The sequence below is a fragment of the Marmota flaviventris genome, chromosome 13 (genome assembly GCF_047511675.1).
Source record: "Marmota flaviventris isolate mMarFla1 chromosome 13, mMarFla1.hap1, whole genome shotgun sequence".
Lineage (NCBI taxonomy): Eukaryota > Metazoa > Chordata > Mammalia > Rodentia > Sciuridae > Marmota > Marmota flaviventris.
Genome location: NC_092510.1, coordinates 80,619,031 through 80,647,027, shown reverse-complemented (window position 1 = coordinate 80,647,027; position 27,997 = coordinate 80,619,031). Strand labels below are relative to the sequence as shown.

Sequence of the window (27,997 nt, the reverse complement as noted above, 5' to 3'; positions counted from 1 at the left end):
TGTCATCAATTGCAAAAGGCAGTAGATATGAGCTGGTCTGATGATCATGATCTTTATCTGTGTCAGTGAACACAATCCATGTTCACAAAAGAGTCTAAAGAATCATTCTGTCACCAACTAGCTAGTTGGTATTTGTCAAATATTTTTACTATAGTCATGGGGGGGATGGGATGCACTCAGCTGTTAGTGACCTTCATAAAATACCTATTTAAATAATCAAGTCATCAAACATGATTTTTATTCTGTGAAACCAAAAGTCTCAAATTACAATAAAAATTGAATGATATAATGTAATTTGTAAAATAAGACACCCAGTTCTCCTATCTCTAGTATTGCTGTATGAAGACTTCAAGAATCAGTGTTTATGTTGAGGCGGGGGGTCTCCTGGCTTGTGCTTATATATTCAGTTCAGCACAATCACTGTAGGAGTTGCTACCTGTCAGGGGTCATATATAGAGGACAGTCATGTTGACATTCAAGTTTAAAGACATTTTTTCTTATGAACTAAAAAAAACTTTTAAAGTTTTATTTACAAAATACTCTTTTAGATACCTGAGAATATTCTCATGGAAGCGTGAGTGGGGATGGGAAAGGGACAGCATTATTTCAACAGCATCAGAGGATAAAGAACCAAAGGAACCTACACATCAAGTGATTTTCTTTCCCTTTGTATATCTATGTATGTATGTGTTGCATCCCTTAAATAAGATGTGAAGTTCTTTTTTGAAATCATGTAAATTTAGTACATAATCCGTTTTTTGTGGTGGTTGGGATTGAACCCAGGTCCTCATGCATACTAGGTAAGCATTCCACCAAAGAGCAACACCCCCCAGCTCAAAGTTAAACCATACATTCAGTGGGATTTTTTTCCCCCTAGTTTGTGAAATTCTTTATTCTGGTTCAAAGGCATCTATGCCTTTGGGCGAATTATTCTGTCATTTCTGTGCTAGACATTAACTGTACCTAAAATGTGTGAGACCGAGTGAACTACAACCTATGTATTGCAGGAACCAGATGAACACTGTCCTATTTCCATTTGCTAGGAAAGCTCCAGCAAAGCCTTTTTTGTGTCTGCAATTTAAGAAGTCAGTGTTAGAGATCTCATTCCTTGTAGAGGGGAGGCCCAGCTCCATAAGGAGCCATGAAGATATACTTAGCACTCCTATTTTTTTCCTACAACCTAAAGGCAGAGGAGTTGAAGCAAAAGGGATGGGATGAGACTTTGGTAATGTCACTGAAGAAAGGCTGGGTACCGTTTTTCAAAATATTAAACTGAGGGCTGGGGCTGTGGCTCAGTGGTGCAGTGCTCGCCTAGAATGTGAGAGACATAAAAATGAAATAAAGATATTGTGTCCACCTACAACTAAAAAAATAAAAATATTAAACTGACAGAAAACTCAGGCAATAATGATAAATACATGGCATGTATTCCTCTACGTCATAGGTATGGTAGGTAAATTGCTTTTACTTGGCTACCTAAAATTTTTCCATTTTCCAATTTTCCTGAAAGAGATTTGTTGTTTTTAATCAGAAAAACATCCCTTGCTTGTCAGTTGACAACATAATGAGTCCCCAGGCAGGACAGATCTTGAAGGATGAAGACAAAAGGGAAACTAGGTGACAGGAAGGATTAGGCCTCCCTAGCTGATGGCGGGTGCTGAGTATGCTTCACATACTCTGGGTTTCCTCTTTTAGTGCACTGACGTTTTGAGGCCAGGGTGGGTAAGTGTCCTACAGCACTTTTCACTCCATCTCATCCTCATGATGTAGCTGTTGTGGCAGTAATGCGTTTCACCATGACCTCTTCGTATTGTTTTTGTGTCAGTAACCCTTCTGTTACGCTTTTGCTCTCCTCGAATTTGGGTAACACAACTGCAATGTAGCCTTCAGTAGATGGCTGGAAAAGAAACAGAATATTTAATACTGTCAAATGATTCAAGGGCTGAAGAAAGGTACATGAATGGGATATTTTCCTCCTCTTTCTTACCTTTTCTTGAAGAATAGATGGTTTGTGGAGAATGTTTTCATTCACTTCCATCAACCGTCCTCTAACACAGCTGTTTAAAAAAGAATTATTTTTAAGAAACAACAAATTTTTATAGTTACTTTTCCTTAAGTAAATGAAGGTATTTGTGGCTTTCCCCCTAAATTGTGGTTAAAAAGTTACTCACCTAGATATGGTATATTCCTCTCCATCTGAGCAGTAAATCTTACACAGAGGTGCAAGTTCTGTTAGAAATTGTGCCCCCTAGGAAATGAGAAGGGCGAGGTGATTAATTGATATACATTCCACTTTCCTTTGAGAGGCACCCCTTAGTGTTAAAATACAATCTACTTCTGAAACTGGTGTTAATTTAAATAAAAATCACTTAAATACATGGAAACCATTCATGTATTCAAACATTTACATACTAAGTGCCTACTATGTGCTTGGTACCAATCTTATACTAAACAGTTGACTAAGCTATATGTGATAACAGGTAATTTAGTTATAAACTTGTTACTCTTTAGATATTAGATGTCCCCGAAAAGACTGTCAGACAATGCAAGAAAGTTGAGAGGTGAAATGATTGGGTTGTGACAACCTTAACCTAATCAGTGCATTAATCTGCTTAATGGGGATCTTGGTGGTAACTGAAGGCAGATAGGATGTGGCTGGAGGAGGTGGATCACCGGGGGCATGCCTTTGGGGTATATATTTTGTCTCTGGTGGGCTCTTTCTGCTTCTTGTTGGCCATGTCCTGAGCTGCTCTCCTCCTCTATACCCTTCTGCCATGGGTCCAGAGCAACAAAATCAGCCATCTCTGGACTGAGACTCTGAAAAACATGAGCCCCCAATAAACTTTTCTTCCTCTAAAATTATTCTTATCAGGTCTTTTGGTCTTAGCAGTAAAAAAGCTGACTGAAACAAGACTAATAATGTATTTTCTCAACTGTAAGTGAGAAAGTTACAAATAGTTATGTGTAAAGATTTCAAAATGTGGGAAAATCTACCACAAATAATAATATAAAATTCAACATGACAGGGTATGATAGCCATAGTGTTCAAAGTTAATTTCATTAAGATTCCTACCTAGGGGCTGGGGTTGTGGTTCAGTAGTAGAGCACTCGCCTAGCATGTGCAAGACCCTGGGTTGGATCCTTAGCACCACATAAAAAATAAACAAAATAAAGGTATTGTGTCCAACTAAGACTAAAAAATAAATATAAAAAAAAGATTCCTACCTAATGTAAAAACATTAGAACTTAATAAAGAAACCTCTTTATCAGGGTTAATCACTCAGACTTTCTGAAGAAGGGATTTTTCTTTTTTTTTTTTTCTTTTGACTTTTCTAATTTAAAAAAATAACAAGCTGAGTGTACTGTAATCCCAGCAACTCAAGTGGTTGAGACAGGAGGACTGCAAGTTCCTACAAGGTCAGCTTGGGCAATTTAGCGAGACTTTCTCAAAATTAAAAGGGCTGGGGATTTAGCTCAGTAGTAGAGCATTCCTGGGTTCCAGCTCCAGTCCTGCAAAAAGTTAAAAACAAATAAAATTTTAAAATATTCCATTTAAGAGAAATGTGGAAAAGAGTTTTAATTAGCCACATAAAAATTATTTACCTATTATCCTGTAACCCCTAAATCAATACCACATTTCCATACACATATCTGTTTGTGATGTCAAGATTAATGTTGCATGCACTCCCATTAGATGGAGGAATCTGAGGAGGTCTGACAAATACCTACAAGGAGGCTCATGAGAGTCAGGGCAGGCACGTCTCATGTGCTGCCCTATTCTTTTCAGGAACTTTTCCTGTAGCAAACAGGCATTTAAGATACTGTTCTTTATGACTTTTTAATTTACCTCTCAAAACATGACAGCATGGTATTCAGAGACTATTACTACATTGGTTTCACCCCGCGATGTGGGGGGGACTTCATTTCAAAATACAGGTGTCACTGTGACTCTCCACTTTTGGGAAGTAGGAAGTGGGAACTTGTTCCAGAGGGCTTATCTACAATTGGGCTTGTATCAAAAGAGAAGTGCTTTGACCCATTCTTATCACCTCCCTTGAGAGAGTAAATGATTAGCAGTTGATATACAATTAAAACTTATCTGTACTGGGTTCAGTATGCAGGTCCTTTGCTCTTTGTTAATAACAGTAGTGTTGCTATTTTGGACACTGACAAGAGATCCATTAGCATTAACTATTATATGTATTTGTAGACTTTTTCTTTTAAGAAAGGTACATGCTTTTTAATGTCCATTTGTTTCTGGTTGAAAAGTCAGGAATTATAAGGCATGCTATTACAGTGTCCTGGAACAGTAAGCATAATTTGCAGAAACTTTCCCAGTCCGATGGGTTTGTTAGGACACTTGAATATGTAATTAAATTGTACTCGGCATGATATTCTTTTATTAGAGAGTTTGTTTTGCCTAGAGTTGTAGAGGATCAAGAGAACATGTTGTCTGAGCATTGGGTGGTAGTGGAGGTGAAAGACATGGGTAAATATGTGTTGACCGGTAATGTTTTAGTGTGGAAAAATGGTAAGAAGCTAACACCACATTATTTTCTCAGACTGATTTTTTTTCCTACTGTTTCAGGATTTTTTTCTTTTAATTTACATGTGAAAACATGGTAAAGAATAATCACTTAAATTTTATATAACTTGAGATACTAGTTTAGTAAGTCTAGAAAAGTCAAAATATCTTGTTATTTTGGTATTAGAGTTGGGACAAGAGGAGTGGTGATATAGAACCTAACATGATAGATACCACACCTCCTGAAATACCTATTTTTTTGTTGTTGTTGAGAGAATTTCTTTGTGGTTGGAGTATCTTAAAATCAACACCCTGAACTTCCAGAAAAGAATGGATACACACATTCCTGAGCATACATATCTGGATCTTAAGGTAGACTAGATCTATTATATCATGAATATAGAGGACTTTTGTTGGTAATAATCAGAGAATTATAGGGACATACCCGCTTAAATTTCCCAGAGACCTTGTTCTGAAGTCTGCTACAATTGGTACTGATCTGATAGGAAATGCTTTTAATTGTTTTTCCACTTTGAAGAACTGGATGAGATTCTGCCAATGTGATGACACATATTCTATAGGAAGAAAAAAATTGATTCTGTGTTAATTCTTGGTATAATTATTCCTCCTGTAACACTGTTCCCACCTGCACTAGTCTATATGAACTGACATTTGTTTAGTAAAACTATCATCCCCCTTCTTTTTCCTTTGGCTATTATTAGAGCCTAACTACAGTATGGGAAATTCAATAATAGATGAGAGAGTGGATTTGAATTTCCTTTCTAGGAAAGTGAACAGTAACACAGGGATTTAGGTAGCACTGGAGTAGAAGAGAGGAAAGTAAGGTCTTCCTGTGTATACAGCATACCACACATGCCTCTACTGTGATGGTCTCCGTGGGCTCTGGCAGTGGCTACTTTAGGTAGCAGATAACTGAAGATGTGTTCCATTTGAGTGTTTAGTTAATCAAAATTATATGTTCAATTTCTGCCAACCAAACTCCTATAATAATACCATTTCAACAAGTGGAAGGTAATTTGGTGATGTTCATTTAATAAGTTTTTTTTTAAAAAAAAATATTCATTTTATTTTTAGTTGTAGTTGCACACAATACCTTTATTTATATGTGGTGCTGAGGATTGAACCCAAAGCCTCATACGTGCTAGTCGAGCGCTCTACCACTGAGCCCCAGCCCTAATAAGCTCTTTAATCCAAGACCATACCAGGTTAAATACCAGAAAAAAAGAAAATGTCTTTGATAATTTATAATTTTTGACTGGCTTACCGGTTAGAGTGCTGTAGTATACAGTGATCTTCACAGGGTTTTCCTTTGACATCTAGAAGAGTAAATAAGTTTGTTGGTTGCTAAATCAATATTTACTACCATTACATGATACTTTTTTTTGTTTCACTGAGATAAATTAATTATGAAGATAATCAATTAAAAAATATAAAGTTTTTTTTTAAAAAAGTATTTAAATGGAACCAGACCCACAAGAATCACTTATTTAATGTTAAGGTGATAAACCCCTGCTTCTTGTAGCTTTTGTCCTCACTTTAAAATGATTATACCCATTATTTCTGTTAAAGAAATACAATCAGTGTCACATTCCTTATCCTACATTGGCCTTTTGTTTTGTTTTGTTTTGGTGGTGATTTCTGAAACTATCCTGATGTTAGCAAAGAAAGTCTCACATTCCAGGAAATCCCTCAATACTGTGTGAACCAGGATGGCTGTTTACCCTAAATTCGACCAACAGAAAAACATGCTATAATATAAATGAGGACACCCATTATTCCTGACTGAAAGGGAGAAAGTAGGGATTAGGTTAGAGTCCCCAGTGATGCTCCTCCCACTGATATTTACAGGTTACACAAAACACTACCACAGGAATGCCTGGTTCTGTATGGCAAAATGGACAATACCAGCGGATAACAAAACTGTAGATTCTGCATGTTTACATCCCTCTGCCTCTACCTGCTAATTTTAAGGAACTGGCTACTTTCTATAGGATCTATAGAATCTTTCTTTCTATAGCCCCTCAAGTTCCCCAGGAACTCAAGGACCTTAACTGCCTGGAGTACCTGTTTAGCCTGCGCAAAGTCAAACAAGCAAACCCTAGGGCACTCGCCAAATCTAGAACGCGCCCGGCTGTATTTCAGGCTTCCAAGTCTTTGCAAACGTCATTGCCGCGGCCTGGAGGGGAGCACTGACGTCCGGCTCCTTCGGATGCTGGGAGGAAGCGCCAGGAGGCGCGCGTGATTTACGATCTGTCCCAGTAGTCCCTGCAGCATCAGGCCGATGTGGTGCAGCGGAGGTCGCCCTCTTCCCGCACTTACCCGCTTTGTACCAGCGAGTGAAGTAACGATCCACGAGCGACGGCACCGCGGGCTCCGAAGTCGCGGGCTCGGCGGCCGCGGGCTCTGTAGCCATGGCGACCTCCCGCGCCGTGGCCCCAGTCCTGCGGCTCCTCTTTGCAGGTCTTGGCCAGAGAAGTCCTTCCGGCGCGCGGCTCGCGTGATGCGCACGTGCGCTGCTCCCTAGCCCACGGGCTCCGCCCACTGTCAATTACCGTGCGTGGGTTCCATTGTCAAGTTGGGGATCAAGTAAAACAGAGGGTGCAGGAGGACGGAAGCCAGCGCGGATGCTCCAGCTCCTACGGAGAAGGCCACGGCTATTGATCCGGGGAGCCGCCCCCCAGCCTGGCCACGCCCCTTGCGCTGCGTGACGTCACGCCCGCGCCGCCTTGCTCCTGAGTCTTGGTCGCACTGTTTGTTGCTCAGCCACGTTTTAGCGTCTACACCTGAGGTCGGGTGATCACCGTGAGAGGGTCAGCGCGCACCGCGAGAGCTTGGTTGCCCAGACGGAGACGCGTGCGCACACTGCGGGCCTCGGAGCGCCGCGTAGGTGAGTGTTCGTGCGCAGTAACTGCAGTTGCGGCACGGGACCGGGCCCTGTCCGCCCCGAGGCTTCCTGGTGCTGTGCACGTCGAGGCCCGCTGCAGACCAGGAGCCGAGTGCGGCGTGGGCTACCTCTTCCCTCGAGCCTTGAATTTTCTTGCAGGCTTTTCCCCCGCGGCCATCTGGGGCGCTTCGGGGCGTCGCAGCCTGGGCGGGACTTGCTGCTGTTCTGCTGCGCTCAACCCAGCCTGCGGATTCTTTGCAGGGAATAGATAATAACTGCCCAAGGTGAATTGATTGATCAACGGTGGAAGGCAGTAGTTACTGGAGGTTCGGGAATTGTGCTGTGGGTCCTCTTCTCGCGTCTGAGATTTTCTTGTGTGTGTGTGTGTGTGTGTAAGTGTAAGTAGTGTCTCCTGTGCTTCTCCATCCAGTGTGGCATACTATGTGGCTTACTCCCCCTTTCCCCGCTAAACAGTTGTGGCAGTGACTGTGTAATCTTTATCTTCACATCCTTGCACTTAGCGAGTTTTGATGTCACAAACCGGATCGTAGCATAAGGTATTTTAGCATGGGGACAGGGCAAAAACGCTAATTCCCCAAATAGGATGAATTGTTTTGTGGAAGAATAGCAAGCCCTTCACATTGCTTTTGATATGCTTGTGATAACAACATGGGCTTAACAATGTGGGTTTAAAGCAATTGAGACAAGTTCAGTCAGGACTAGGTATTTAGTCTATCTGATCATCATAGTAGCTATCTACTTAGTACTTGTAGTCATGGGTACAGTGATTAGCCCAGAGATTGGTAGGTGAAGGGCAAAGGAAGAAAATGAAGGAGCTTTCAGAAAATTCGGAGATCCAGGGTTGATCAATGCTGTGGAGGCATCATTAGCAGTTTGAAGGGCTGGAATAAGTTGAATCTGTGGAGGCAGGGGAGTTGGAGGTTGCAGATGTCAAAGAGTACTAACATGCCAAGGTCCTGGGGCATTTGAAGGTTGTGCCTTTCCTAGTCTTAAAAGAGCAGGGGTTATGCCTTCCTCTGAAAAGTAAGGGAGTAGGGTGGTGGGTGGGAAATTTCAGAAAGTTTGTTTTCAGACTAAAGGGATTAGGGTGGAGGGGATTGATGAGCTTGCTTTGGCTAGCTGTGAACTCACTGATTTTGAAAACATGGTGATCACAGAACCCTAGTTGTTTGCTGTGTTTGTCAGGGTTCAGTCAGAAAAGTAGAAACCACACAGTATTTCAGGAGCATTGAATGTGAAGAATTAGTTAAATGCTTGTTGGAGGAACCAAAAGTGACATGAGCAGTGCAGTGACAAAAGGTAAGCTGAATAAAGCAGCTAGGTCGGGGGTCAAAACAAGGGACAGTGCTGGAGACATCAGGTCCTAAACCTTGGCACAAAGGCACTGCAAAGCCTCAGACTTGAGGTGTTTAACTCAGTAACTCCAAGGAGATGCCCCTGGTTTGGATTTCAGAGGCCTGGAGGTGGGTGAGGCCGCCTCTGGGGCTGGAATTGATGGGGCTGATTCTGGGAGTGCTAGAGATGGGGAGGGGGATAGAAGGCCCCTTCAAGGGTGAAGGCCCATTACTGGGGTGAAAGTGACAGGAACTACAAGATAATAGGAAAAAATCCCGTCATTTTCTTTTGCTTTAACTTCCCATTTAAGAGGTGACAGCATGAGTATCAGATAAACCAGTGTGAAAACCCGCTAGGACACTCTGCACAGTGGCCTCTGCTGCCTGTCCTTATCTGCTCTCTGTACCTGGCTTACTTCCTTTGCCATGCATTCTCTCTTCTCACATCCGCCTTTCAGTTGTATGCCAGTGGCCATCTTTAAAGATAAAAGACGTGATTTTTATGATTTGAAAATCCCACACCTTATGTAATTATGTTTAAATGAAAAACCTGCATGGTATCATTTGGTTCAAATAATTTTCAGAAGTTCTTGAATATAACGTCACCAAAATGTAATAAAGCCATTCATTATTTGCTTTGGTTCTCACCTTGTATGATCTTGCTTTCTCTTAATCCTCATATATTATATTATTCCTATTACACTTGACATCTGCCTAATACCATAAGGATTGATTCATCTTTATTCTTTCAGTGTCATATGCATGAGATGCCAAGATGAGAGAATTCACCTTGGATTAAGGTGACAGGCCAGTGTGACCTGTGTAATTGCCATCCTTAACATGTACAGACTTCAGTCATAACCCTTAAAGGGATTGAAGCATAAATACCCAGCACATTGATATTTTTTTCCTACTTAGATAATGTTGAGTGTTAAAGCAAGTCTGATTTTTCCAGACAAAGTAGATGTCATATTTAGCATGCTTTTCTCATCTTTTCTGTTGCATTGGTAAAAGCTTGGCCAGGAAAATGAAGTTTCTTTAAGTATTTCCATCAGGCCATCAAATGTTTCAAGATGTTGGTCATCATTTTTAAGCAAACTTGTCATTTCACAATATTTTCTTTTCGATAAAAGTAAGTGCTTTTATTTAAATTTTTATTTTTTGTGTATATAAAGCAGTTTACTAGTAAATGTGTCTTGGTGAATATGAAAGTTGTTTTATTACAGATTCCTTTCAATTGCCAGTATACATACATAGTTTGTGTGTGTGTGTGTGTGTGTGGCTGGGGATTGAACCCAGGGCCTTGTGCTTGCGAGGCAAGCACTCTACCAACTGAGCTATATCTCCAGCCCTCATACATAGCTTTTTATATAGTTCTAATCAACGGGATATCTTTTTTCCTTATAACTTCATAAATCTGTCAGGTTATAAATATATTCTATATGCAAAAATAAAATGTTTTCCCATTTATTTTGTGTTTTTCCACTTTCCTTAGGAGTTAAATGATATTTAAATATTTTTTTCAAGAAAAAACTGAAGTTGAGACTCTTGGCCTTCCTACAGAGTGAGAGTAGAAAATAGGTTTCAGAATTCCCCAGTTTGTAGACCAGAGCTCTGCAGTAAGTTTGCTGCCGCATATCTGCACGGAGATGTATGTTCATAGAAGTTTTCTCTCTTGCTTGTTCTTTCTACTGTTTCTCTACCCCACCAGAATCATTAGACTTTATGTGAGTGTGATCATTTGCCATTGTTAAGCTGTTCCTTTCTCTTTTAGGAATTAATGCTTCATCAAGGGAAGTTTGTATTTTCCTCTTGAGCATTGCTTCATCATGCGAAATCTAAAGTTGCTTCAGACTCTGGAGTTCAGGGATATTCAAGCACCAGGGAAACCTCAGTGCTTCTCTCTCCGAACTGAGCAAGGAACAGTGCTCATTGGTTCAGAACATGGACTGATAGAAGTAGATCCTGTCACAAGAGAAGTAAGTTATTGATGGAAAATGCTAGCATTTGACATAATCTTTAATTTGTTTTCTTTCAGACTTTTTTCCCCCAAATAGTCTTCTTTTATATCTTAATGAATTTACATCTTCCTTAATAAACATTCCATTTGTTTTTTATAGATAGCATACTAGATATAACTTAAATAGTAACCTCTGCTACTATTTTAAGCTACTTTATATTTTACATGGGCTGCCTCCCTTTTACCCTTTCTACTGTGTAAGAACTATTATAGCAGTGGTTTTCACCTAAGAATGCACAGGAAAATTTGAACTTTTTAATTTTTTTTTTTTTTTAAATTTTTAATATTTTTATTTTTTAGTTTTCGGCGGACACAACATCTTTGTTTGTATGTGGTGCTGAGGATCGAACCCGGGCCGCACGCATGCCAGGCGAGCGCGCTACCACTTGAGCCACATCCCCAGCCCCTGAACTTTTTAATTTTACTTATTTATTATTCTGTGGTGCTGGGATTAAACCCTGGGCCTCTGCATACTAAGCACTCATTCTGCCACTGAGCAATACTCCCAGGCCCTGTCTATGGTACTTTTTGAAAATATGTTTGGGCCAGCTAAATCCCAATCTTCAGTGCTGGATTTTACTGTGTAACTTTCTGAAGGTTGCATGAGTTGGTTTTGATATATTCCCTTGTTATATTTTGCTATTTATGTGTTTTGGGAAATTACATTGTATTGCTTTTCCCCCTTATTATAGAAGTCTTAGAAAACGAGAATTATGGAGCTGGGGATAAAGCCCAGTTCATGCACAAAGGCCCTGAATTTTATTCCTAATACCAGAAGAGAAAAGCCACAGTATTTGGTTTGCTGTTTTATTGGACACATTAAAAGAGACCATACTTCTTATTTTTGTTTGTTTTGTGTTTGGCAAGAAGGCCGTATTGCCTGTTTTTCTTGTTAAAAGTGATAGAGTTATAATATTTCTCAAATGAAATTTTGGGCTTTAATCTAGAAACAAATTTTTAAAACTTTTATGTTATGAAAGAAGCATTAGAGAATATTTTATTTCTGGTACTTATGATTGTTCTGCAGAGTAGACTATGTTAATTTGCTTCTGTGTTTGCTTTGGCGAAAGGTGAAAAATGAAATTCCTCTGGTGGCAGAAGGCTTTCTTCCTGAGGATGGAAGTGGCTGCATTGTTGGTATTCAGGACTTGCTGGATCAGGAATCTGTGTGTGTGGCAACAGCCTCTGGAGACGTCGTACTCTGCAATCTCGGCACACACCAGGTGAGAAGAGTCTAGTGAGGAGGAAATCACAAGCATCCCCAACTGAGTTGAGGTTTTCAATCCATAGTGATAATATTTAAGCCTTTGCAAATTAGAATCTTCCCATTGTGTATTTCTTTGTATAAGGAAAGGCTTTAGCTGTATTTCAGGGTTTTTCAAAAATTCAGTTTTGTCTAATGCATCTATTGATCAAAACAATTGGGTCATTCTGAATTAGAACTTAAATACAATAAAAACTGACCATTTCTGTGTGGTATATGGTTGAAATTCTGTGGTCAAAATTTCATCCTAGGTTCTAATTTTTATTTCCCAGTTTAGGAAGTCTGAAATATTTTGTTATAAATTTTAGTGGACTATCTGTAGAGTCCCTGAACTACAAGCGCTATAGTGATATACTATCATTGCAGGCATATTTTAAGACTACCAGCAGAGATAGATTTTCAACCAGTTGCTTCTTTCTCTACCATGAAGTCAAATTTTTGAATTTCCATTTTAACCTTTTAACTACAAGAATTCTAATTACAATCACCTCAGCGTTTAAAATCTTTGATTACCTCATTAGTTGTTATCTCTTTAACATTGAGATGAGTTTTAGTATTGCCAATACTAGGGTAATAATACCAGCTTACATATATTTAATATTTGCAATGTGCAATTGCAAAAACAAAACACTTTTTCAAGTGCTTTTCATGTAAAACTTTATTTGTTCTTCATTCTGGCCTTCTGGGGGTAGATTGTTGTTTCCTAGTCTTCAGAAGAAGAAATTGGGGCACAGAGAACTTCATAAGGATGCTACGATCACATAGTGATCAGACTGGAATTTGAACCCTTGCAGTCTAAATATGGCATCTTTATTTTTAACCACTGCATTTAGAACATTATTAATAAGCTTTATGTTTAGTTCATGGTGAAAAGTATCAAAAGCTATCACAATTTTATATTTCTCATATTTAAAATGTAGGTGTTAACATTCAAAACAGTTTGTATAGTTTTTCCTGATAACTCACCTCCATTTATCTCCACTTAATGGGGCCTTCATGTCCCCTTGTGACTTTTTGATTATCTGTAAGTTGAGTCTGTGTTTTTCATTGCCTTATAAGATCTTTAACTCCCTGTTCCCCATGCTGCCTTTCACCTTCATGCCTCCCTCATTCCTATGTAGGTGTGGACCTTAGGCTCTGGGAACAGCTGATTTTTAACTGCCCTTTATGCCTTTGTGTCTCAACACTGTGTTTTTCCTCCTGATCTTTCTCTTCTCCTTTTGTTGTCACTCTGAACTTCACAAAAAACTTTGCTGGACTCTCTTGAGCTGCTTGTCATTCCTTCTGAGACCCACTTTGCTTCCTAGAGACCTAGAATCGTGGTGTTCTCCCCCTCCTGAGACAGCTCTGGGGAAGAGGGATGTCCACTTTAACTCTTGTGCCTAATATCATTCTGGTTACTGAAGACATGTTTGTTGGATAAATTTTCCTTCATCTAGTGTCCCTACTATGGCCTCAATCAAAACAGAAAACAAGCATATGAAGGTAAATTTATCCAACAAACACTAGTGTTCTAACTTCCCTTTTTAATTTTCCTCTTTGCAGTTGGAATGTGTTGGGAGTGTGGCCAGTGGCATCTCTGTCATGAGCTGGAGTCCTGACCAAGAGTTGGTGCTTCTTGCCACAGGTGAGCTGGTCCTTGGTGCCTGTGTTATAGTGTGGAGTGAATGTTTTTCTGACTGAAGTTTTATCTCTGTATAGTTACAAAAAGGTATTTAATATAACTTTTTTTGGTCTTTAGGAATAGGAAACAAGTCATGAAGCCTGTGGTGGCTACCAAGTCCACAGTTGCAGTTAAAAATTTAAACATTTATTTTATTTTTATTTTTTTAAAATATTTTTAAATTGTAGTTGGACACAATGCATTTTTTTTTTTTATGTGGTGCTGAGGATCTAACTCAGGGCCTCGCATATGCTAGGTAAGCATTCTACCGCTGAGCCACAACCCCAGCCCTCAACATTATTTATTTTAATCTACTCCATGAGTAAGAGTTGGTGTAAATGGAGTCTAAAAACCCCTTTGTGCTCCTGTTTTTTTTCCTTGAATCTCTTTGTTCCAGATGAGCATGGCAAAGCAGTGTCAACTGCTGAGGTAGATAGTGAAGAGATGTCTGGAAGCTGGGAATGTTGAAATCAGTGGCGGGGGTTGTGTGGACTTTTGTATTCAGTTTTACACACATGAATATCTGTGGATAAGCACCAGGTGACTGATAAAGCTTTTTTTTTTTAGTCAAAAACTTTTGTATGCATTCTCTCTGCCCGCTTCTGACTATAACTCCTCCTCCATTTTGGTTTAGCGTACAGTGCCACAGATGCCTGTGTAATGACATTTTGTTACATAAAAACAAAATCATTCTTGTTTGTTCCCCTCTAAGGTCAACAGACCTTGATTATGATGACAAGAGACTTTGAACCAATCATGGAGCAGCAAATCCACCAGGATGATTTTGGTGAAAGTGAGTACAACTTGGGAACATTTTGTGACCTAAAGTTCCTCCTCAGTTTTAGTCATTTATTTTTACACTAATAGCCACATCATAAGCCTGAAAAACTGTACAGCTTGGATCTTCAACAAAGTGAAGATCTAAGCCTTGTTCCTTCAGCACATCTCAGATCTTAAAAGGCTGACTGTGGTGCCTCTCCAGGTCAGGGTTGGCCTTGTTGATAATCCAGGAGATGGAAATCTGTGCCTAAGGTCACCTAGATAATTGTTGCTCTAACCCTAGGAAAGGCTTAAGCTGAAAGGGTCTGTCTAAAGCTAGAATAAGGAGAGCATTTCCAGAGTACAGTTTTGGGAAGAAAAAAACAAGAGAGGTGGGATACATGTAAGCTGGTATTATTACCCTAGTATTAGCAATACTAAAACTCATCTTGATGTTAAAGCGATGACAACTAATGAGGTAATCAAAGAAGATTTAGATAGAGAAGATTTAAATTTTTGTTTCTACTAGATCTGTATTTACAACTTCATGAACACAATCAGATTGTTTTCTTGCAAAGATCTGGCCAAGCTAATTTAGGCTTTGAGGCTGTATGAGTATTGTAGGAGGGAGGTGAGAGGAGATGCGTAAAGCTCTGGCCTACTGGAAGGAGCCCAGTTGACAAGAGGTTTTGGGGGAGAAGGCATTTCAACTGTTGCCTAGGTCTAACCTCATTCCTTCTTGCTCCACCAAGTTGAGAAATATTTAGACAACTGCTACTTATTTAGTTATTCAAAAAACAGTATGTTCAGAAACAACTTTTTAGTAGGTACTATGAATCCAACAGTGTGTTCGATGCTATAGATAATTAAAAAGTGGGTAAGGAGTGTTGATATTGTGTGTAGATGTTAGGATAGCAGAAGGAAGGGAAGAGAATAAAATTCTAACTCCTCTTATCCAGGGGGTGACAAACTTGTTTTGTCAAGAGTTAGCATATGTTTTTAGCTTTACAGTCTTTACAATCTATTGCAACTATTCAACTCTGATTGTTGCAATGTAAAAGCAGTGGTGGACATTAATAAAGTGCAGCTGTGTCCCAGTAGCTTGTCTGTGATGCAGGTGTTAGGTTGCAACTTGCAGATCCCTGCTGTAATCCCATCTCCTGTTGTCTGATCCCGTTGGGAAAGTTCTGTTGCTTTACTCCTTGGTCCTTTACTTCTCTGTGGAAACTTGCAGATAGAAGCCCACAGGTGTGCACTAGGATAAGCACTGATCTTTGCACACGGCACCAGGGTGTGTTTTGATGTACTGTAGTGCTGGAACAAGCCCATGCAAAGCAGACAGGAAACAGTCATGTTCACCGATCATTTGCAGAAATTATGAACAGTCCTGCTTCATCAGAATCAGAATCAACAGCAGGAGGGAAGTTTTGGGTCCTGCAGCTGGCTGATGCTTTCAGGTCCGTTATCATACTACCTCTTGTAGATGGATTCTGGATCACACTTCTAGAAACAGAAGAGCTTCTTTGTTTCAGCAATTCTGACTTTATATTTTATGTAAAAGAAACTATATTTAGAAAGAACCCCACCCTGGATGGCAGACACTTGTGTTCTGATTTTTGGCTTTGCCATAAGGGGATCTCAGTCTTTAAGTCTGTATGAGGAGCTAGATTTGAGATCTGTAGTGCCCTTTTCCACCAGAAGGAAGGTTGGATACATTTGGTTACTTTAAAGCTGGAATTTAGAATTTTATTCTCAGCTCTTGAGGGGTTTTTTGCTTTGTTTTCCATGGACATATTGTGTAAATTCTTCGTATTTCATTTTTCTTAATGTGTTAAGTGAGGGTGAGGTTGTTGGTCTTGTGTCATAGAGGGAACTTAGAGTGTATAAGGTGACAGTTAAATGCTTTCCAAAATAATAGCTTTCAAATTTCTACAAATCACCACTGTATATGAGATGGAACATGGGTTTTTCCAGTTGACTGCTGATCAGTTTATTGAGAGGTCTTAGAGGATCCAAGTAATTGTCAGGAGCTGACTTTGTGAAGAATGATAAATTGCGTTTATTTTATTTCACTCATCTTATTGGTTGTCTTGCATGTTCTGAACAAATTGTTCTGCAGGCAAGTTTGTCACTGTTGGATGGGGCAAGAAGGAGACACAGTTCCATGGATCAGAAGGCAGGCAAGCAGCCTTTCAGATGCAATTGGTAAGGTTGATCTGAGGGTTTAAAGAACCTTGATTGGAATAAATGGAAGTTTTACTGCCCAGCAAAAACTCCCAAGTCACCAGTTAGAGGCCAATAAATGGGCTGATCTCTTTGTTGTTGACGTGATCCTGTAACTGTTCAGAACCCTCATGGAGTGAGTCTCTTTATAAAGATCCTTTTTTTCCGCCCCTGGATGATGCCAGTTGTTTTGTGTGATTTTTTAAGTATAGAAACCTGACAAATAGAAAGGAAGCCTCCTTGGTAGCCTTTTCTGATGCCTTCCCCGTCCTCTCCAGAGAGACTACTATCCCTCACTAACTATTGATCATTCACATGTGTGTTTTCATACTTTTCCTCTAGATGTTGATATTTTTTCTTTCTTTTTTTGTTCTTTTTCTAGATATTTTTCCTGTTGGATGAAACTCTTTTTTCCTTTTTATTGGAATAGAACATTCTTAAGCTCACACACTGGTGTCTTAATGGCCCCAAACATTGCATTTCAATCTTCTAGTGTAGAGACCCTCGAAGAACATATGTGAACGTAGTACATTCTGGGGACACCTGGAGAAGTAGCCGCAGAGCCTGCAATCACATTAGGGTTTTAGAAACTATTTTGTTTTAGAAACTTATACAATATAAGCACTTTCAAGAGCATTAATTTTAAAATATTACCACTGAGTAAAATCAATGTGCCAAGAAGATATACCCTGTGTATCTTATGGCATATTGTCAGGTACCCCCACAGGTAGCATATGTCTTTGTTAGACATTGAGTAGCTGTGTGACCTTCGCAAGTTTTCTAACATTTCTGATCATTGGTATTCTTATTTGTAAAATGGACATAAGGACATCCCTTATGGATTGTGTTTGGGAAGCAGTAGTGTATGTGAAATGGCACAGGACAGAGTTTAGGCACTGAGATAATAGTTACTGTCCTTATTTTAGTGGTTACATAACTTTTAGAACTTAAAAGCGTAAGTTTTATTTCAGAACAGTAGTTGTAAGCAAAGTGTACATGGTGGATCTACTTTAGCATTCTGAAAACTGTGCTGATCCATTAGAATCAATGAAGGTTTATTAAAGGGTAGAAACACAACCTTGTGTCCTTAGGATAAACATCTACAGTTACCCAAATCAGGACAACTAGTTTTTATGTTACCCTGTTTTTTTTTTTTTTAGTTGTTATTGTTATTATGTTGCAGAAGGACTAAAATGGGCAGGGATCTGGGGTTGAAAAAACTTAATCAAAGAAATAGTTCTTGCTCATTTGTGTGTTTTTTTCCTCTTAGCAACAAGTAAACATGCTATAATTTTCTAAGATCATATATTTTAAATTTTAAAATAATATCTTACTGATATATACCACTACATGAATGAATCTCTTAAACAGGCTAAGTGCAAGAAGCCAGTCACGAGACCACATATTGTATGGTTCCACTTATATATAAATGCTAAGAATAGATAAATCTATAAACAGAAAGTAGATTAGTGGTTGCCTGGAACCGGGAGTTGTGGGGGCAGGGAAAAAATGACAACAAATGAGCATGTGATTTCTTTTTGGGATGATGAAAATGTTCAAAATTTAGATTATGGTAATGATTACTCCTAAAATACACTTAAAGAATTTTGAGCCATGCACATTAAATAGAGTATTCAGAATAAGGCAGCTTTCCATACTCTGTCAAATTCTGTAGAAAACATTTTACTTTTGATACCCACAATACCAAGAGTTGCCTAAAAATGCCAAAATTAGGTTTTATTAATGAGATAAAATGATTCAGATAATAAGAGGAAAAAACCCAGAATGGATCCTAATATTTGGCATACTGTTCAAAAGCTCTAACTTTTGTTCCTGAATTGTTTCTAAAGACTTTCTAGGGACTTGACTTGGTTTGAAAGTTCACAGCCACCTTTCGGAAAACAAAATACATGGATTTTGCTGGGTGTGGTGGTATGTGCCTGTTGTCCAGCTACTTTGAGAGGCTGAGGTGGGGGGATCACATGTACTCAGAAGTTGGAGGGCAGCTTGGGCAACATAGTGAAGCCCCATCTTAAGGGAAAAAACCAACCAACCATGTATTAGTCAGATACAAGTACTCATGGGAATGGCTTGGTTTTGTGTTGTATAACTCCAGCCCGCAGTGTGTTCCCTGCCTTGCTCTCCTAGTGCCCAGTAGCACTAACTCAGGAGGGCTGCTGTGAGATGCCGGTGGCATTGGAGGCCTTTCTTCCTCCTGTTGCAGAGCATAGAATGTTTTCTTCCTTGTTTGTTGCTGCTTTTACCACCTCTGTGGCTCTTGCCTGCCCACCTTCCTCTCACCTTCTTCACTCTCTGTGCCCTGTAGTAAAGCTCACACCATAATGAAGCCAAACTCTACCCTGTTAAATTTAGACAAACAGCGTTTGTTTCCTTGCATAGTCTTCTGATAGGTTCCTTAGTTTATTGCTTTTATTATCTAGATCTATAACTCTTAATGCCCAAAGAAGGGTTTTGTTTTGTTTTTGAATTCAGTATTTTCTTGTTGATTTCTGGGTCTAAAAAGCTTTCTAGAAAGTTTCCTGAGGATTCTCTGAAGCTGTTTTTCTAGATAGCTTCAACTCATATGAAAGGTTTATATCTAATGGCAGAAGGTTGTTTAATTCTGGGCCCTGCAAAAGCCCCTCAGTAATAGTGGTGTTTCTTCCTCTGTTTAGCATGAGTCTGCGCTGCCCTGGGATGACCACAGACCACGTGTCACCTGGCGTGGAGATGGGCAGTTTTTTGCTGTGAGTGTTGTTTGCCCAGAAACAGGTATGGAAATAAATTCAACTAAACAAAACATTTTTTTAAACTATATTTAGATTATAGAAAGTTTTCTTCCCTTTAGTCATACAGAAGAGATAAAGATATGCTGCTGTAGGTGTTAAATGAACTTAGAGTTAAGAATTAGAAGAGTCCTCTGTGGCCTTCTTGGCCAGCCTCCTACCTGTTCGATACAAATTTTTAACAAGATTAACCTAATTGGCTTTATAAAATCACAACAGCTTAATTTATAAGAAGGTGAAAAGTTGTGACTTGATAGCGTTGTCTTCATGTTTTAAGTGTGTTTGACTCCACCTCCCTCCCACACAGGGGCGCGCAAGGTCAGAGTGTGGAACCGAGAGTTTGCTTTGCAGTCAACCAGTGAGCCTGTGGCAGGACTGGGACCAGCTCTGGCCTGGAAGTGAGTGGGAGAAGATACCTCGGGACTTTTTCTTAGAGAATTTCTTAGAAACATAGGCGTGGTGATGCCACTGAGTGTTGTTGTTTCTGTGACATAGAAGGATATTTGCCTTTTGTTCATTTAGCTGTAAACCTCTATCTAGTTTTCCTCTTTTCTTCCATTAAGTCCAATTTTCTTTTTGTTTTGTTTCTGTGGTGCTGAGGATTGAACCCAGGAGTACTCCACTACTGAGCAAAATCCACAGCCCTCTTTTATTTTTTATTTTGGGAGGGTCTTACTAAGGATCCAAGACTGGCCTCAAACTTGTAGTCCTTCTGTCTCAGCTTCTCAAGTAGCTGGAATTATAGGCTTGCACCTTGCCTATCTTTGAATCTGATATGACTGATAGATTCTGGCCTCTTCACAGGTTTCGTCACTCCAAAGCCCCATGCATTTTGCCTTCCTACTTCCTAAAAGGTTATTGTTAGGGCCTCTGTGAAGCCATTGTAGAAAACAAAATTGGGCTTAGAAGAGAAGTCCTGCTTGGCTCTGTGCGGCAAATGGAGCTCTTATGAAAACTAGGAAAAGAGCTCCTTCCTTGGTGCAGATTCCCACAGCAAGGGATCTTTTTGCTGAAAAACTTGCAGGCTGGGTCTGGGCTCCTTCCTTCTGTTTACTTCCTTGGACCAGTGCTCTTGTGCACATCACTTCTTGCTTGTTCTATGCAGCTGCATGTAAATTGTAGGTAAAAGAAATACTGCATCTCTCAGTACACTCTGTTACTGCAAAACCACTAGATCTTTGGGTTTCAGACATCATGTTTTTTTAGTCAATATTTGAGTGGTGTTGGATAATAGAGCAAGAGAGAAGTGTTGTTGACTTAAAACAAATGTGAATAAGACAAGGGGTGTTTTTGGTTTGTAAGTCTTAAAAAAATACCTGCCTAAGCACAGAATATTTACTGACGTCGTCATTGAAGGAGAAAATAGATGACAGTTTTTAGGACAGTATACTTGGAGTGGTTTAGAAAATTTACTGGTTATTAAGAATGTCATCTAAGTGCAATTTAAATCTGTAAAGCTTGGAGGCAGATGGAGCCTTTGAGCAAATGAGGAAGAGGTATCCTTTCCCTGGGCAGGTGCAGCCCCACACTGGAGTAACTCACTTGCAAAGAGACAAGAGACACAAGGGATTTAACATATGAGGATTTTTGTCGATTGATTTTTACTGAAAAAATTCTCTTGTCTGAAGTCATCTTGTTTTGAGCCTGCTGGCTGAGCTTGGATATGCTGACACTTGGATTTGGTTTAAGACCCTCAGGTAGTTTGATTGCATCTACACAAGATAAACCCAACCAGCAGGATGTTGTGTTTTTTGAGAAAAATGGACTTCTTCATGGTCACTTTACACTTCCTTTCTTCAAAGATGAGGTCAAGGTAGGTGTCAGTTGTTTCCAATTAAATTTAGAGGACTCTTCTCAGCTGTCAAGGAGCTTATATTTGATTGGAGTGTATAAACGGAAGCTCCATCCAGAGTAGATAGGAATAGAAGCAGTGGTTTCTGTGACTGATTTGTTTTGTATTGTTTAAATGAAAGAGAAATTGTTTTTCCAAGGAGACTTTGCAAAAAAGAAGAGCATTTCTGCTCCTATATAAAACACAGAAAGGAAATAGAAATGCTGTTTTTTATTTTTGATAAAACCATAATTTTTCCAGTAATCATTTGTAACATTTAAACCTTAAGCAGTTTGTGTGCTAGTAAAATTCTGTTAAAGCAGAAACACATCAAATGGTAATCTTTAATTATGTAAAGTTTTAAACATTAAGAATATTTTTCATTACATAACCATAATTCCACAATTAACATTTTATCTTTAAGCATAATGCATTTATTTTTAAGTCCTTTATATCTAATGACATCTCACAGATTTGTTTAAGCACTCTGTAGTGTTGGTTGATAATTTACAGCTGGGGATTAGTTCAAGTAGCATGGGATGAGTTGGTGTGTGAGAGCAGAGAATTTAGCTGTTGGGAAGACTTTGAGGTAAATGTGTAGCTAAAGGCCAGTGACCTTTTTGTCCCTACTAGGTAAATGACTTGCTCTGGAATGCAGACTCCTCTGTGCTTGCTGTTTGGCTAGAAGACCTTCAGAGAGAAGAACATTCTGCTTTGAAAACGTATGGTAGGACAGTTGGTATATCTTGGCTTATGTTTCATAAAATGTAGTTGAAAGTAGAGGGTGTGAGTTTTCCTTCATCCCTTCTATTTGGTCCCTTAGTGGGATCAAAAAAGCTGAAGTAATAAGAGATGGGGGAGAGGTTAGGTTTTAATCCTAGGGATTTCACTGGTGTATCAGTTGGGGTTCTCTAGAGAAACAAACAATAGGAGAGGGGTGGAGTGTGGAAAACAGAGAGATGGGTGGGTTTATTGTAAGGAATTGGCTCATGCACTAGGAAGGGGATAGCAAGTTTGAAATTTGTAGAGGAGCCTGACAGCCTAAAAACTCAGGCAGGGTTTGTGTGTTATCATGTTATGGCAGAATTCCTTTTCTGGGAAACCTCAGTCTTTGCTTTTAAAAAAGGTCTTCAACTCATTGAATGAGCCATCCATATTGTTGTGGGAAATCTACTTTATTTAAAGTTAACTGCTTGTAAATGTTATTCAGATCTACAAAATAACCTTTTCAGCAACATCTAGACCACTATTCAATCAGGGCGCCATAGCCAAGGTGACACATAAATCATCAGGGCTTTCTCAAGTGGTATTGCTGCAGACAGTCAAAACATTAACCAAGCCTGGCACAGTGTGCACACCTGTAATCCCAGTGACTCTGGAGGCTGAGGCAGGAGGATTGCAAGTTTGAGGCCATCTTGGGCAACTTAGCAAGACTCTGTCTCAAACAGTAAAAAGGTCTGGGGATATGGCTCAGTGATAGAGCACCCTTGGATTCAATCCCTAGTACTGCAAAAAAAAACAACCCAAACAACAAAACAAGAATGAAACACTAACTAAAGGAACACTATAGGATTGAAAGGATTTAGATTGGATATAAGTAATGATCTTTTTTAGAATTTTAAAATATGTGTTTTTAAACATTAATATATAAGAACATTAGAAAATAAAGATGAGGAAGAAAATCCTCTAATACTGAGTAATGAGCACTATTAAAATTTTCTTGTTCTCTAGATTTCTTTGCCTGAGTATCTCAGTAGAGCTATGATTTTATTTTTGTCAAAAGTATAAATATCATGCATGCCATTTTATGACTAGTTTGGGTAATGTATCACAAGCTTGTTTCCATTTCTGGTGTAGATCTGCATGGTTTTAAATTGCTGTATAGTATTTTGTGCCAGTTATTAAATTACTTGTTGTTAGACGTTTAGTTTAATTTCTCATTATTGTGAACAGCAAGATATTGAAACGTTTTTATTAATCTTTTTGCCTAAGTATTTTTTAAGCTTTTTAGTAAGTAGAACTTTTTAATTATTTTTTTATTTATATATGACAGCGGAATGCATTACAATTCTTTTTACACATATAGAGCACAATTTTTCATATCTTTGGTTGTATACAAAGTATATTCATACCAAAGTATATTCATGTCTTTATTCATGTACTTTGGATAATAATGTCCATCACATTCCACTATCATTTCTAACCCTATACTCCCTTCCTTCCCCTCCCACCTGTCTGCCCTATCTAGAGTTTGTCTGTTCCTCCCACGCTCCCCTTCTCTACCCCACTATGAATCAGCCTCCTTATTTCAGAGAAAACATTTGGCATTTGGCTTTTTGGGATTGGCTAACTTAGCATTATCTTTTCTAACTCCATCCGTTTACCTGCAAATGCCATGATTTTATTCTCTTTTATTGCTGAGTAATATTCCATTGTGTATATATGCCACATTTTTTCAATCCATTCATCTACTGAAGGGCATCTAGGTTGGCTCCACAGTTTAGCTATTGTGAATTGTGCTGCTATAAACATTGATGTGGCTGTGTCCCCTGTAGCATGCTGTTTTTAAGTCCTTTGGGTATAGACCAAGGAGAGGGATAGCTGGGTCAAATGGTGGTTCCATTCCCAGATTTCCAAGGAATCTCCATACTGCTTTCCATATTGGCTGCACCAATTTGCAGTCCCATCAGCAATGTATGAGTGTGCCTTTCCCCCACATCCTCGCCAATACTTACTGTTGTTTGTCTTCATAATAGCTGCCATTCTGACTGGAGTGAGATGAAATCTTAGAGTAGTTTTGCATTTCTCTAATTGTTAGCAATCATGAACATTTTTCCATATATATGTTGATTGATTGTATATCATCTTCTTAGAAATGTCTGTTCAGGTCCTTTGCCCATTTATCGATTGGGTTATTTATTTTTTTGGTGCTCAGCTCTTTGAGTTCTTTATATACCTTAGAGATTAGTGCTCTATCTAATGTGTGTGGGGTAAAGATTTGCTCCCAAGATGTAGGCTCTCTCTTCACCTCACAGATTGTTTCTTTTGTTGAGAAGAAACTTTTTAGTTTGATTCCATCCCATTTATTGATTCTTGGTTTTAATTCTTACACCAAAGGAGTCTTATTAAGGAAGTTGGGGCCTAATCCCACGATAGAGATTAGGGCCTACTTTTTCTTCTATTAGATGCAGGGTCTCTGTTTTTATTCCTAGGTTCTTCATCCATTTTGAGTTGAGTTTTGTGCATGGTGAGAGATAGGGGTTTAATTTCACTTTGTTGCATATGGATTTCCAGTTTTCCCAGCACCATTTGTTGAAGAGGTTGTCTTTTCTCCAATGCATGTTTTTGGCGCCTTTGTCTAATATAAGATAATTGTAAGTAGAACTTTTTAAACTGAAATGTCATTAGAAAATTCATTTATTTATTCAGTAATTCACTTATTCAACAAGTAGTTCTCAATCTTGATTGCACATTTTGAAAAAAAATGACATCCAGTTGTCATTTCAGAATTGGATTTGGTGCACGGGGATAGGGACTCTATCTCAGTAATTAATTAATTAATTCTTTCCTTTTGGCACTGTAAAACAAGGCCTTGAAAAATGAAAAATAAAGACCAACTTTCAAGTGATTTTTAACACAGTCACTACAGTTAAGAACCACTGATTAACCAGGTTAGCAGTGAACAGCATTATGATGTGCTCAGGATAAAAATGTTGCATGGGAAAAGCTACATTTGTCATCATGGAGCATGAACCTGTGATCTGATTTGCTAACTCATGGCTCCGTGGAGGTCTTGTAGTGGCATGATTAGAGAGCTGGGTTCTATATGCTGATATCACAAAGTTAAGAATTAGTGAGCAGGCAGGTTAAGAAAATACATTTCTTAATCTAATGAAGATTTTAATTTGTATGCTTCGTCTTTTAGTAAAGGTGTCAGTTTGGGCATGATCTTGTACTTTTAATACCTGTTAGAAAGTGATAATTTCGAGCATGCTCATCTTCTTTGGGCAGCTAAATCATTGTTAAAAACAGTCTGGGACACAATTGCAACAAACACTGATAAGAAAATAATCATCTAAAGACTAATTCAACACAGTGATGCTAGTCCAGACCTTAGGTTGGATATTTTAGTTAGTATTGTTATATGCCACATAATGGGCATTTCCATCAAGGATGGGCCACATATTCAGCAGTGGTCCCATGAGAGTGTATCACTCAGGGACGCTGTAACCATCTTATTTTTTAACTGTACTTTCTGATGCTGTGCATCAGTGACATTTCCTTATGGTGCATTTCTCAGAATATATCCCTATTGTTAAGTGATGCGTGACTGTGCTTTTATGATTGCCAGATTATCTTCTTCCCAGCTCTTCATGGAGAACACTTACTAAAACACTGGCCTTGTTCTAGTAGCCTTCTTTCCTGATCTTGGAGTTTGAAGATAGAAGTGTATTAAAATAGAATGTGTACTTCTTATCTTTTTTTTTTTTTTGTACTTCTGATCTTATTGATACTTGACAATTTATCCATCAATAACTATCTTTTAACAATTATTAAAGTATTATTTTAATGAAGAGACTGAGCAGGGAGGATTATTTAAAAAAGAAAAAAACAAACTACATGAGTCTGGTTCCCTGTCTAAAAGCCTTCCTTTCGTTTTCCTTTGCAGTTCAGCTCTGGACTGTTGGAAACTATCACTGGTATCTCAAACAGAGTCTGCCCTTCAGCACCAGTGGGAAGAGTAAGATCGTGTCTCTTATGTGGGACCCGGTGACTCCATACCGGCTGCATGTTCTCTGTCAGGGCTGGCATTACCTCTGCTATGACTGGCACTGGACCACTGACCGGAGCTCAGGAGATAATTCAAGTGACCTGGCAAATGTGGCTGTCATTGATGGAAGTAAGCTGTTGGGAAGTGTGGCCATGAGTCTGCAGGGGATCCCAGGCCCTGCAGATGTGGTGGCTTTACCAGAATTGTAGAGAAGTCTTTGTTTGGGTTGTCTGCTTTATATTTACTCATTTGTCTTTTTGAATGTCATTTGGTGGGGTATGTGCTCTCTTGAGAACTGTAGTTCCCCTCTCCCAACCCCTTCCCTCTTGTTCTGTATACCTGGCTTTCATAGTTGATTTGTTTGGCTTTTGAAGACTTTGCAAATTTTGACCTTTGTAGAAAAGATAACAGAGTCTTGTGGGAGTGGCTGTGTTAGTTGTGTCTTGTCTGCCCTGACACAGACTCAATGTTGACTCTTGCTCCCCTTGATCTATGTTGCTTTGTTTCCTGACATAAACATCTGCAAATTATATCCCTTTTCTTTCAGATTAGGTCATAGACATCTGTCTAGTATGAGGATGAAATTAGTATTTTATAATTAATTAGGTGGAGAGGATTTTGGGGTATGCTGAATTGATGAGTCACATAGTTGATAGTTTACTTATTGTTGATAGCATACAGGCACTCTTGCTTATAAGATGGTAACCTGAGTTGGTATATAATTCATGTTCTATGTAATGGTCTAATATTTGATTTTATAATCATGTATTCTGTTTATTGAGAACACATGGTTTCTTAATCAGTTCTTAGTTCTACTTCATCATCAAATACACGCATAGGAAAATACATCAAAGATTTTGAAGCTGTTGGTTTTGGCTGGCTTAGCTATAGGCCCAGATAAGAAGTTTAAAGCCAAAACTCTGATATCTCAGCCTTTTTGCCTTAGTTTCTGATATCTGAAACTTCCAGGTCCAGAGATGGACTGTTGTAGGCCTGGAGGTGATAATAACCAGATACAGACAGAGCTTGTGACACTTACCCCCACCCCCATGATGTTTTTAAACTTATTCATGAAAGAAACACCAAAAGTTGTTTTCAAGAATTGCTGTATATTTTCTGCCACCATTATTTCTTAGAGGTATAGTTATGTTCAGATGCTTTGTTTTCAGAATGACTATCTCACGTCTAATCTTTTTCTTTGTTTTTCATGTGTAGATAGGGTATTGGTGACAGTCTTCAGGCAGACTGTAATTCCACCTCCCATGTGCACCTACCGACTGCTGCTTCCTCACCCAGCGAATCAAGTCATGTTCTTTGCACACCCTACAAAGAGTAACGACCTTGCTGTTCTAGATGCCAGTAACCAGATTTCTGTTTATAAATGTGGTATGTTAAAAGACTGTTCCCAGAATATTCTGAATCAAGTGCCCCCTACACCTGCACGAAATTCTAATTAGATGTTGTTTCAGAAAATTTTGAAGTTATTTCATCATTATTATGAAATTTAATTGGCTTGTGTTTTGTTATTTTTCCTAAATTCTACTTTAGCTTATGAGAGCATTTCCTTTGCCTTACTGACTTGAAGAGTCAGTTAAGAATAACCTCCAACTCTGGGAATAACATAGTGTCTTATTACATCTTTAACATGCTTTAGTGTTTTTGGTGACTGTGCATACATCTCCTAGGAACTGTGTCACAGATGGTGCTAGTACCAGAGGGTTTGCAGTTACTTGAGCAAGAACGGGCAGGGACCTCAGTGCACGTGTTCCAGCTTCTACTCCAGTTGTCTTTCCATAGTTCTGCTGCGTCAGTTCCTTGTTTTCCTGACGTATTGGAAAACCTGAAATTTTGTTTTTATCTATGAGTTCTGTGGTTGTGTCAGAGTAAATGGGCAT

The 27,997-nt window shown here is 39.0% G+C and overlaps 2 protein-coding genes across 3 annotated transcripts in view; one reads left to right on the top strand and one right to left on the bottom strand.

Moving 5' to 3' along the window:
- Nucleotides 1-216: 216 nt before the first annotated feature.
- Nucleotides 217-7,217, bottom strand: Abitram (actin binding transcription modulator). The gene is made up of 6 exons (XM_027943013.2): nucleotides 6,866-7,217; nucleotides 5,811-5,862; nucleotides 4,971-5,100; nucleotides 2,172-2,248; nucleotides 1,988-2,057; nucleotides 217-1,897 (listed from the first exon to the last, which is right to left on the bottom strand). The coding sequence occupies exons 1-6, from the start codon at nucleotides 6,957-6,959 to the stop codon at nucleotides 1,760-1,762; spliced, it is 561 nt and encodes a 186-aa protein (XP_027798814.2). The 5' UTR covers nucleotides 6,960-7,217; the 3' UTR covers nucleotides 217-1,759.
- Nucleotides 7,218-7,275: 58 nt separating this feature from the next.
- Elp1 (elongator acetyltransferase complex subunit 1) overlaps nucleotides 7,276-27,997 on the top strand; it is a 56,217-nt gene continuing 35,495 nt past the window's right edge. Inside the window, exons 1-12 of one of the 2 annotated variants that reach the window (XM_027943006.3) lie at nucleotides 7,276-7,433; nucleotides 10,560-10,764; nucleotides 11,876-12,028; nucleotides 13,615-13,696; nucleotides 14,445-14,525; nucleotides 16,611-16,696; nucleotides 19,390-19,486; nucleotides 19,808-19,898; nucleotides 21,190-21,313; nucleotides 21,965-22,058; nucleotides 26,001-26,231; nucleotides 27,318-27,488. In XM_027943006.3, the coding sequence (XP_027798807.2) occupies nucleotides 10,615-10,764; nucleotides 11,876-12,028; nucleotides 13,615-13,696; nucleotides 14,445-14,525; nucleotides 16,611-16,696; nucleotides 19,390-19,486; nucleotides 19,808-19,898; nucleotides 21,190-21,313; nucleotides 21,965-22,058; nucleotides 26,001-26,231; nucleotides 27,318-27,488 (1,360 nt within the window). In that variant the 5' untranslated portion in view covers nucleotides 7,276-7,433; nucleotides 10,560-10,614. Of the gene's footprint in view, nucleotides 7,434-7,579; nucleotides 7,715-10,559; nucleotides 10,765-11,875; nucleotides 12,029-13,614; nucleotides 13,697-14,444; nucleotides 14,526-16,610; nucleotides 16,697-19,389; nucleotides 19,487-19,807; nucleotides 19,899-21,189; nucleotides 21,314-21,964; nucleotides 22,059-26,000; nucleotides 26,232-27,317; nucleotides 27,489-27,997 lie in introns of those variants that run through there. The other variant, XM_071600822.1, reaches the window with a different exon arrangement.